The sequence below is a fragment of the Atractosteus spatula genome, chromosome 2 (genome assembly GCF_055471065.1).
Source record: "Atractosteus spatula isolate fAtrSpa1 chromosome 2, fAtrSpa1.hap1, whole genome shotgun sequence".
In the NCBI taxonomy this organism is placed as follows: Eukaryota; Metazoa; Chordata; class Actinopteri; order Semionotiformes; family Lepisosteidae; genus Atractosteus; species Atractosteus spatula.
Window position 1 is genome coordinate 23797410 of NC_142707.1, and position 12413 is coordinate 23809822.

The window sequence follows — 12413 nt, forward strand, 5'->3', positions numbered from 1 at the left end:
AACAAGTAATAGGTTTATTCCACGCTGAAAAAAAAGAAGAAAGAGAACACAACGTTTCGGCCGTGGAGCCTTCTTCAGGTGTGAGAGAGACAGGGCAGTAGGCAAAGGTAAAGTAGCGGGAGAACAAGGGTTGGGAGGGAGGAGGAGTGAGAGGCGGGAGTAGGGGACAGAAAGAGAGGCCAATCAAGAGGTGTGAAGTCAGAATGGGTGCAAAGAGGTCTGAAATGAAACTTCCAATGAATGGAGAAAATTTAAAAGAACATTAGTCTGTCGTTAAGGGAAGGGAGAATGTGTGATCCTAGCTGCAGAATAATTTTAGTTCCGGTGGTCTTTCTGATGTATGAGTTCGGAAAACCGTCTTTGAGAACACAGGCGGAGAGATTAGAGTGGTCGTGGCCGTCAGAGGTGAAATGAGAAACAATGGGCTTGGAGAGATCTTTAATCTTCACAGCCCTGACGTGTTCTCTGAAGCAGTCTCCGAGTCTCCTTCCTGTTTCTCCAATGTAGATGGCTGGGCATTTACTGCAAGAGATACAGTAAATAAGGTTGCTGGAGGTACAAGATGCTGTCTGGGTGATCCGGAATTGTCCTGAGGGGCCTTGAATGAGTGTGGTGGTGGCTGTGTACTTGCAGGTGATACAGCGAGTTCTGTTGCAAGGAAAAGTGCCAGGTGTGGATGGTTGTTTAGGGCGGTCAAGGGAGCTGTGAACAAGGAGGTTACGCAGATTAGGTGGTCGGCGATATGAGATGATAGGGCGATCAGAAAAGAGGGCCCCAATGGAGGGATCATCCTGTAGGATGGAAAAGTTGTGGTCCTGGGGATAGGAAGTGTGTTAGGGTGGTAAGGAAGCACCAAAGGAATGCGGTTGTTACGGCGGGAGTTCCTGATCGGGTTGATGGTCCGGGGGGTGTTTTTGGCTCGGGCAAGGGCCCTGTCAATCACACTGCTGGGGTATCCTCTGTTGATGAAAAATGAGTACATTTCGAGGGCTTGGTTCTCGAAGTCGATGTCGTCGCTGCATAATCGTCGTAACCTAAGGAACTGTGAAAAAGGAAGAGAGTTTTTAGTGTGGTTGGGGTGAAATGAGCTGTACAGGAGGTAGCTGTGTGAATCCGTGGGTTTGTAATAAACTGAAGTGGACAGTCGGGGGTAGTTGATAGAGAAGTTGATGTCTAGAAACGGAAGAGTAGTGGAAGATATGTTAACCGTATATTTGAGGGACGGGTGGAAGTTGGTGAAATGGTGCAGGAAGAACTCAAGCTGATCGTTGGAGCATGTGGCGGCACCGACGCAGTCATCAATATATCGTTTGTAGAGGTCAGGGACATAGCCAGTGTAGGAAGCGAAGAAGCATTCTTCTACCCAGCCGACAAAAATATTGGCATAGCTGGGTCCCATTCTGGTGCCCATGGCAACTCCACTCACCTGTTGGTAAAAAAGATTATTGAAAGAGAATGCGTTCAGTTTGAGGACCAATTCTGCAAGGCGTACCAGGGTGTGGGTGGGTGGATCAAGCACTGTGCGTTGAGAGCAGCTGCTCATGTAAAATATGTTACCTTATTTATAGTTTTCCTAATCATCTCAGCTCAGATCACCATCTTGAGAAATATAATAGAGTGAACTGAGATAAGAGGTATCCTCTGGAACCTGCACCATCAACCACCCTTACCTTTTCACACACTGCTGATTGCACAGCTCAGGTGTCTGCTGTTCCCTGGCAATTCAGTGAAACCTCAGGACCACCCAACCCTGAGAAAAACTGTACACCACAACTTATGAAGTTGCACATAAGGATTTGTTGGTCATGGTAAGCTAATGACACTGACCAGGGTTGAACAACATGCCTTAGCCTGCTCTGCTGTTTTTGTGGTACTACTAAACCACAAAATAGCACTAAGCAAGTTATTTCAGAAAATAAGATGGCTCACATGCAATGTTCCCTTTAAGCTGTCCGCGTGTGTTCGAGTACACACAGGTTCTGAAAACACATAGGAAATTGAATTGCACACAAAAAATTAAATTTAAAAAAACGATAATAATAAAACCAAAATGGTCGTCAATTGAAAAATGCAAAATTGACCACATGAGACTGGCTGCAAGAGGCCCAACTTGGCTGTGTGCATTATTATTGCTACTCAATAATTGATATCTATGCTCTCATAGTCTCGTACCTCACTGCTCATGCTTGCTCAACACTCAGTCTCTATGCCTGGGCTTGTTGAATCACTGTCCTAGTCTTTTGGATCAATTTTAAATACACTCAATTTAGTGCGCACAAGTTTTTGTCACTGGAAAAAAAATGCACAACTTGAAATTTTGGCGCACACAGGCCATTAAAAATTAGAGGGAACATTGCTCACATGATACATGAGCAGTAATAAAAGATATTTGAATGCTAATGAAATATCTTGGTATGAAGGAAGAAAAATAGGAGCTGACACTCACATTTGACCTGAATGAAGTCCAGCTGGTGTACAGACTGCAGCAGGGGTTCACTGTTGAGGGACAGGTCAAATTCGGGGCACACTTTGGGCTCCAGCGCCCCTTTCACCCACTGCTCCTGCGATGACTGCACCCGCTTGATCAGGGCATCTGAGATCTAGAGACGAAAGTGAATCAGTAACACACAATACTCTCCAGGGTACGACTCCATTCCAGAAAGTGAATCAGTAACACATAATAGAATAGGGGACACATTCAACACATTACTCTCCAGGGTACTACTCCATTGCATTTTATTTCAGACAGAAAAGGGCTGATTGTGCATCTAGAAAGAACGGGGTTTAAATCTCCATCCTCTTGTGAAATATAATAATGATAAAACTCATATAAAGGAAGCAGTACTACAGTATTACACTTGATCATTTCTAGATGTTTTTAACCATTATTGAAAATACTATTGATTCACAATAGCACACCTTTGTAGATGTTAAAGTATTGCTGTGTGAATTTAATGTTCATTCTAATATAAATTCATAGGCTAGTTTACACAATGGTCCTATACTGTATGTTGTTTTAAAAAACAATTTAACAGTATTGAAAGCTATCAATAAAAAATGTGGTGTATAAAATGTGCTGAAGAAATTTATGATTTAAAATTCAGACAAGGATTTTTCAATTATCTGTAGTTGATACTAAAAACAAAGCATACTGTAAGTAGAAAATGAAAGAAAAATCAGAGAATCTTGTAATCAAAGAATTTACATGTAAATGAGATTCTCCTTATGTTGAGTGAAATCTGGTGATTAAAATATTTTTAAAAATAGAAAAAAATGCAAATGTGTTAACAGTAACATTAGCCACCACCAGTTAGTCACCACTGTTTTCCATAATCAATCTGATTACATGTCATTACATGTACAGTAATGCAAGGTCTTCTATGTATATTGATGACACAATAATACAGCAGATATGTTTGACAATGCTAAGTAACTACTGCCCATGCTTTCAATGGCTCCATCTAATATAGTCATAATATTTTTGTATTATATATAATATATTTTTAACAATATAATTTTAATTTATAACATATTTTTAAATAGTGCCTTTAAAAGTAGCTGCTCAAAGTACTTTACAGTAACAGTACAAAAAACACTTCCAACAAAAGAACTATAACAAGTACAGGAGATAACAAAATTAGCATATATAAAAACAAGGGATTAGAAATGTAGTAATAACAATAATTCCTTACAGTTTATTTAGTGAGGTGGGCAGTAGGCAGATAATAAGTCGGGTACTGAGGTGCCAAAGCATGTAGACCCATATCTGTGAGCATGAGGATTTTGAAGTTGACATGAAACCTGACAGGAAGCCAGTGCAAGGACTCCAGGACAGGAGTAATGTGATTATGTGCTTTGTTCAGTGTGGATTTACTGTAGATACCCCAGCAAGTAGGGCATTGCTGTAAACAATTCTAGAAAAGATGAATGTGTTGACCAGGTTTTCTGCTACAGTCAGAAACAACGTAGGTAGCCTGGCAATATTATTGAGATGGATGAATGATGTTTTTACAATATTTTGCACATGTGGGTCAAACATCAATTTTGGATCAAATATTACCCCCAGACTCTTCTATTTACATTGGAATTCAAGTACAGTTCTATCCATGGCTTGCAAAAGTAATATCTTTATTATGATAAATTATAGTATTAAAAATATTAATTCGAAAAATGTGTGTAATTTGTAATTCAACAAAATGGGATATGATGGGAATGAGAAGTGTTTTTTACAAGGCACTGTATTGATAAGCTGATAAAGAAACTTAGGTTTGGGTAATTAGTTAATCTGCTTCAGGATGTTTGGGGCATAAAGATATTTGAATCCGAGAATTCGTCAAACATTATTTAAGTTATAAGATTTATCTAGTAATTCTTCTTGCCTTAAAAGTAACCAAGAATATGAAAATCTTAAGGTCCCTTTTTCCACCAGTCAAGAATTAATCTAAAGCCATTGTCTTTTGCTGAGTCAGTTGATAGTTTTGTTACTTCAGCAGTTTGCAGTGAGCTCTGGAAAATAAAAGATTTGCACTATAGTAAATGATACACCAGTCAATTCTTCATTAATTTTTAAATTTCCTAGATATTACAGAATCCCTGATGGACCAGGATTTTGTCTCAATTTTATAAACCTTGTATTTAACACACAAAAAAAGAACCACTTCTTAGATGTTAGTACTGTAAAGGGAAGTGTATCTTTTTTAAATTTTTGTCACCAAAGTGATAATTAAACAATCCTGCACATGTACAGTACAATCAAAGGCATCCCAGAGCAAATAGTTCCAGTAACAGTGGCTTCCATGAGCCAAATATGAATGTTATAAAGGGGAACAGTATAAGGGAATGCATTCTGCTGCAAACATTTCTGCCAACACAAATGAAGCAATAAACAAAAATGAGTACCAGCTAGCAAAAAATTCAGTTTGACTGAATGAAGTCCTGATGCTTAAATTGTGCATTATAACTCCTAATATAGGAATATACAGTACATTTTTTATTATCTTAGAATTATCTTATAATCTTTTATTATATCTGAAATCTATTAGAATAAGTTGTTTTAAATCCACTGAATTATAAATTAATTTCATGCAGTGGTATCTTACTACCACATGAGGTTAGTCCTCAGGTTAAGTTAGGGGGTAGAATCCCACTCTCACAGCTTCCAAAAAGAAGAAAGAATGGAAAACACTAATGGAAAACCCTACTTTTCGTTGATCCTAAAGGGGGTGGCAAATTTTAGGAAATAAGTGAATAAATTAATGTCATTTTTCTGTACCAGTGTATTCTTTAAACTCTCCAGGTTTGTTTAAACCTTTTGTATTTTGAATATTGTTCACAGCACAATTTAAAGCTGCAGGCAATTACTGTACATTAGGAACCCTGTGTTACTATCAGAGACATATCTGAACAGATCATCATAAACTGAAAACTAAATGGTTGTTACTATAGTTTCAGATTGCACTTCAAACACACATTGTGAAGGCAGGGACAAATGTTCAAATTACATTCTGGGGGAAAATGAGGTCTGACAAGAAAAAAAAGAAGACAAAGACAAAGGAGTACAAAATTCCCAACCATCCTGTTATTATTACCTAAACATTAACTCAGATAATGACTCATACAATGACTCAGATAAGAATTTTAACTGTCTAAAACTTCAAGGAGGCAATTATCCCTTGTGCATTGGAACTGAAAGAATTGCAGCAAGTTTATACAAAAAGATTTTTATAAAGAAGGTAAAAAGATCCATCTATATTACAATAAAAGAGTCCTTCCTTCAGTACCTGTAGGAAGCCACTGGGGTCGTTCTCTTTGAGCACCTCCAGACAGTACTCCATCAGCCCCGTGGTCTGCCGTAGCTTCATAGTACAGTGTGTGATCTGGTCTCTTACAACCTGGGAAAGAGGACAAAAACAATCAATTTGTGAGGCTGATTCACATTCATTCCCTCACTAATGGGAATAAAGGTAATCATCCCAGAATGAGAATTAAAGCTTAACGAATTGACAGTTCTTCAGAGTGTTAGGCTTACAACCCAATAAACATCTGAGTGAAGACGGGAGACAGAAGGCAAAAGCCATTGATGCGGAGCTCTTGGGAGACAGCTTTACAATAAGAAACTGAGATGTACAAATATTTATTGTTTAATTGAGCAGCGCCTCTTGTAATCCAGATATAACAGCTTAGCAGCTCTCTAGGGAAGTCACAGCTTTTGCTGTGCCTTTCATTAATTGGTTGTGGAGCCCTGGCACATTTGAACAAAAACAGAATTCTTGTTACCCAGTACAAGCTTTTGTTTCCAAGAAATAAGGCTAATTTAGGGAAGCAATCTTCCTGCCTATATATTCATTACAACCTACACAACCTTACAGTGGATACGGCCATCTGCTAAGCATCTTAAAGGTGCTATCCACTTTTCAATAAAAATGTGTATCATTTTTAATATTCAAATTTATCATTCTTATATCATTTGTTATGGTTTGATTTCTTCAAATGATGGAGTATGATTGTCACTATTTCTACAGGTATATCAGTTTAAATCATTATGCTATGATATTGTCTGCAAATGTTAATGGAGGTCCTAATCTTGTGAGTACCAAACCTAGATAACATAAAACACTGCATAATTTAAAATTGACCTCCCAAATGTTAGAAAATGTATTCAAATGCCATGAGACAATAACTGTGATAATGTCTTAGCTGTGTATCACTTCAGAAAAACATGTCCATGTCGCGTGGTGTTACCGAACTGCTGATTTTGCAACCAAAACTACCCAAGTCCTGTGAGTCACTATTTGGTTTCCTGCCACACACTGTGCTGTCACTAGTACAGCTCTGACAGATTAGTATTCAAGGGCATGAGCTCCTACAGGAATCATTTGTTCATGTAAGATCATCACAAAATCAAACTCATGAGGCTGTGCTTTCAGTAGTGAACCCACAGTAATACCACTGCTGCCAGTCTGCCATAACAAGCCTGGGTGGCTCCTCACTGTCATCGATGCTTGAGTGGGAAATAAATGCCGGGGCTCATTTAAGTCCTCTGCTTGATTTCCAAACACAAATCCGCCAACTGGCAGTATAGCAGATTACCAAATAAGCAATATGCAGTACAGCATCTGAATGTTTTAAAAAATAGTGACCTTCTGCTATTTCAACTTCACTCACAACTTTCATTTAGACATTCAAAGAGTTTATATGTACTGAACATCTTTAGTTTTTCAGAAGTAGTAAACATTGCATAAATTGTTTCTAATGCAAGCGGAGCAAATATTGCAAACAATCAAGTGAAAGTCAATCGTATCACTGCTCAAAATTGATTTAAAACAAAACTATTGACAGATGGACAGCCTAATTAATAAATTAGCAGAATGATCCTGTTTACAGTCTAATTTGTAGTCTGGATAGTTCAATTATGGAGTGCATCTTTTAGCACTGAACAGACTTCATATCTAGTTATAGTTAACATCAAATACAACCACAATTGGTTCCTTTTGCTCACATCTGACCTGCACCTTCCCCTCTGTATGGCCTTCATGTCTGGAAGAACTAATCCTTTCATGCAAGTCTCCTAATTACCTAATTACCTAACCTAGAAGTCCTCAACCCTGAACCTCAGAGCTTTCAGTCCAGCTGGGCTATTAACAACCTCAATCAGGTCTTTATTGGATTAATTGTACCAATTCAACATTTTCACCCAGGTCTTCAGGTGCTGCTGCTTCAAAGAGACATAGAAAACCTGCAGACATTCCAGCCCTTCAGGCTCAGCACTGAGGACACTACTGACCTAACAATTCCCAGTAATTTAAACAGAAAAAAGCTATAACAGTGACCCTTACCTTACATTCACCAAAATATTCCATAAAAGTGAAATAAAGAGAAAAAATCAACCTCAGCCTTATTTACAGATTAAACTTGAAAGAAAGATTCTAATGTACAAAATGAACGATGCTTCTTTTCCTTAGAATTAATGTGGATGATCTCAGCGGGGTTGGAGCAGTAGCACTGTGGCTAAGGATCTGTGCCTCTGGCTGAAAGGTTGCGGTTCAAATCCTGTGACCTGTAGAGGAATCCTACTCCATTGGGTCCCTAAGCAAGGCCTTTAACCCCAGCTGCTCCAGGGGTGCTGTGTAAATGGCTGACCCTGTGGTCTGACCCCAAGCTTCTTGATCTTATAAAAAAAATATTTAGTGGAGAGCAAGCTGGGGTATGTGAAAAGACAAATTCCCAATGTAAGAAATTGTATATGGCTAATAAAGTGATCTCTCTTATAGTAACATAACAAAACAAGAAGATTTCTGCATATTAATTCACTAGTCATACATCATCTGTCTAGATGTCATTTAGAGTCTGTGAATGACCCTTTGAACAGACACTCACAAATAGCAGAAAATTAATCTTCACCAAGAGCTTGTGCGGGGGTGATGGAGTGACTGATCCTCGCAGATTAATGACTCAAAAGAAGTGAATAAGAAACAGAAAATATATTCATCACTGTGCTGTCAGAAAAACAGAATAGCTTGGACTATTATGCAAGAGAAAAATAAGTCATAAACGTCATCCTTAATGGATTTATGTTGATTGAAAGGCTGTTAAATCAAACCTGAAAACCTGAGGCACGGTGAGGAACGCCTTTTTAGTTTTTCATTTTTTTAACAAAAATTAAGGACTGTTTTTCTTCTCTTTTCATTTACTTTTCTTCATGCCTGTCTTGTTCAGTGTAATTCCACTTTGTTTCTCTTGTAACATTCTGACATAAAAACTAACTTTTCTAGCAAAAACAGCTGCTGCTCAACCAGCTAATTCTCAACATGGAGCATCATAGGGAGAGGAAAACAACACAGAAAAACAAGAACAAACAAAAGCTAGAACACCTATTGGTAGGGTTTTTCGGTCTCCGTCCCATGGAATGGAAATATCCCTGCCAGGAGTGACATGGCATCCACCTCCTTCAAATAGTCATTATTAAAACACATTGTAGACCTCATCAGGTATCATCTTCAAATGAGTATTACAATATAAAGAAACCTGTTAAAAATCTGAGTTCAAGATGATATTCCCCTCCACTGCCTTCACTTTTAGTCTGTGGCTTCAGTACAAATCAGTATAGGAAAGGACCCATGTTTGCATTTTAAATAATCTAATTACCGGTCAGGCCTGAAGTTCATTTCATGTACAAGCTCTTGCTGTTCTAGCTACGAAACTATAATAAAGTAAACTGTGACCTTATTCAGTGTTCCAGGATACTGAATGGTGTTACTGAACAGACTTTCAGGTGGAATTGTCTCATTTCCACTCCCCTGCACATAATAATTCACTGGCTGAACACAGTGAACTCCACTATACTGGAGGAATACCACACTGTTTCTCATCAAAGTACCAATTCATCTCACACTTGGCTTTTCTGGGAACTTACCTTCATTGTGGTCCTCCAGGACCACAGCTACTCTCACCTCTCTAGCCTCAGAACTCCACTGAAAAATAAGCAGCTCTGTGCCCACTATACCATCCGCATTTTTCTTTCAGGTCTGCTGATGCCTGCAAGCGTTTCAGAAACTGAGCAACTGCAGCAGCGGTCTCCAAGGCAGCTTTTTCCCGCTTCTCTCTCCCTAATCTAGCCCACTCAGTTCACCTCACTCCCTTCACTCTTCATTTCTGGTTGAACATCCAAGCTACCACACCTACGGCCCCAGCCTGTACATATTATTTTGTCTCTCCTCTCTCCCCAGTCCTTCTTTTCACTGTCCTCTGCAGGAGCCCACAGTCACTGACTCCCACTCTGCCTCACAGGTGCAAGGGCACAGAGGCAGTCTGCATGAGATATGGTCTTCCTCATTCACCCCCATGCTCTCCATCCTCCATTCACCCTTCCTTTTCAGCTGGTGTCCAACTGGTTGGTGTCAGCCTTCAACTCTGCCTTTCTCCCAGAACTCTTATCCGTAACTGATATTCCTTCTGTTATCTGGGATTCAGCTAGAAATTCATTCTTATCCTCTAGCTAAATCAAGTAAGTGGCAGTTCTCTTCTGCGCTCGGCATCAGGCAACTCTTCCAGGCCACAGCAGCTCTTCTGGTTGCCAGCACCTTCTGCTGTCACAACAGAGATACAATGTCAGACTAGCTCATACAGCTACCTGCTAACTGATAGTTCTCTTTTTGCTTCTGCCCCAAGATACTCCTCCAGTCACCCAGCACCTTCCCCTGCCACCACATATTGGCTGCTCAAAGCCACCAGGCTGTCACCTGTTCACTGACTTGTTCTTTGTCACCTGCTGCATAAGCGCTTCTCAGGCATTGCATTCAAATCCATGAGCTCAGACAAGTGCAAGTCCATAAGCCAGAACATACCTAAGCTGCCCAGAAGGGGGGCAACCAGGATCACCGGTGGGCCAGAACCCCCAAAGTTAGTTTTTAGTTTTTGTTTTCCTCTCCCTTGTGCGCACATAGTCTTCAACTGACTGCATTCCACACATTTTGGGTTTGTTATTTTGCACATTCTGCTCGGCTCTTGCAAACCGCAGCAAACTGACTTCCTCTTACCTCAGTATTAAAAATCTGTATTTTGTGTATGCACTGAGGGCATGTCCTGAACCAGGCGAGTTAAAGTCAAAGTATTAAGCTGTCTCGTTATTCGTCAGCTCATTTCTCTATTATTCTGAAGGTGAGTGAACAACTGATACGCTGTTTATTTACAGCGTTTGCCTGAATGGTAGATTACTTCAATATATTGCAGAGAAATGTGTTGTTTATGGATTAGTTAACACAACAAAATGCGTGAGCTCCCTGGTCTTACAAATTTTTAACCTATTCAAGTGCCATCCAATGTTTTCAACCCTATTTAAAGGGGGAAATTCAAATACAAGTATGTCCTTGTTGCCTTGTTTCAAAAGATTATATTCTGCCCTTTTTCCAGTTTCAATCTGTTATTTGAGCATTTAAAGTACTATTTTGAAGCTAAGTTTGCCTTTTATAGTTTTGTATATCACTAACCAGTTTATCCCTGCATTTTTTTTGTTGTTGCAAGGAAAAAACTAAGGAAAGGATTCAGTATGTAGCACATGTATCAAAGAACTAAATATATATACAAGAGTTTGTAATAATGCTAAAAATAGAAACACTTTTCAAAAGAAGCAAATAATCACAGGAAATGTAGTACAATATCAAAATGCAATTCAGATTTAGGCTCTGAACATTTTCCTTTGTTATCCTCATCCTTTGCTCATGATTAAAGTACCATGTCCTCAGCAGCACACATTTCTAAACCAGGATATTATTTTCTGTTTTGCTGTATGTGTTCTGTTTTTGGCATCACTCGTGGCCATGTGAAATTCTTAGCTAAAGATGGATGGCAGGCAACAAAATTGCAGATTAAGAAGACAATATTGTCTAAGCTTGCATAAAAATCCCTATTGTATTGTCTACTGCAGCAACCCAGCAGAGATTCTCTGGAAAGTTCTACAGATTAGTCTCAAAGGATGCAGACATTCTTGTTGGCCTACAGACCAATTCGAGGACATTTATTCAGCTTTAGCCTTTTAGTATTATTTATTTCCCACACACAAAATACATCAATATTGGGCATTTTTACTATACAAAGAAACGCCAAGATGTTTTATTTAATCAAAAACACAATACAGACATCAAATGTATATGGAAATTTAGGAATATCTACAATTTTTTAGAGTTTGTTTCTTTAAATTAAAAAGCAAAAAATATGAAGAACCAAAGAGAAAAAGAGGTGACAGGCTGGATTTATTTACTTATTTGTTGCTTCAAAACAGCTGCTGGACAACACACCCACTGGCAACAATTCTGAGTCATGCAATTCACATGTCAGGATCTTGTAAAATCATATCATGCAGAGTAAGGTCTGTGAAAAATGATGTAAAATATTAAATACAGAACCTAATTAATTAACCTAACTGCATGCACAAACTCAAATCAGCAGCTGAAGCCTTCTACATTCTGAACATAAAATTTCACTGTTACACAAAACACACAGCATACTTTATTGATACAATATATGAATGAAAAGCATATTAACACATTTATGTCATTTCTATGGATGTAAATACTGCATATTAATACACAGTTCCTCACCTTTAGCTTGTATTCTTTCTCCTTGGTGACCTTTGTGAGAAGCTTGGCCTTCTGTCGGTTCAGAGCATCAATGAGGGCATCACACTGAGCAACCAGACAGGCTTCAAACTCCACACCGTTTTCCTGTTCAGACATATACAGAATATCAGAGCAACAAAAATCGAAAGGCTGCAATGCGAACAACATTAAAACATAAAACTATGTGAGATCATGATTAATAGCTGAGGAGCAAAAGAAAGCCTAATACTCCAGACTTATGTGGAGTATGACTCCACGTCCCCAATCATACTGCTGATATAAGTGTCCTGGGAGGGCCAT

General features: G+C 38.8%; 1 protein-coding gene across 1 annotated transcript in view; it reads right to left on the reverse strand.

Moving 5' to 3' along the window:
• The window catches only part of trim67 (tripartite motif containing 67), a 37679-nt gene that overhangs the window by 9472 nt on the left and 15794 nt on the right, over positions 1-12413 (reverse strand). Inside the window, 3 exon segments of the mRNA XM_088935920.1 lie at positions 2447-2600; positions 5781-5891; positions 12096-12218. Coding sequence (XP_088792046.1) covers positions 2447-2600; positions 5781-5891; positions 12096-12218 — 388 coding nt within the window.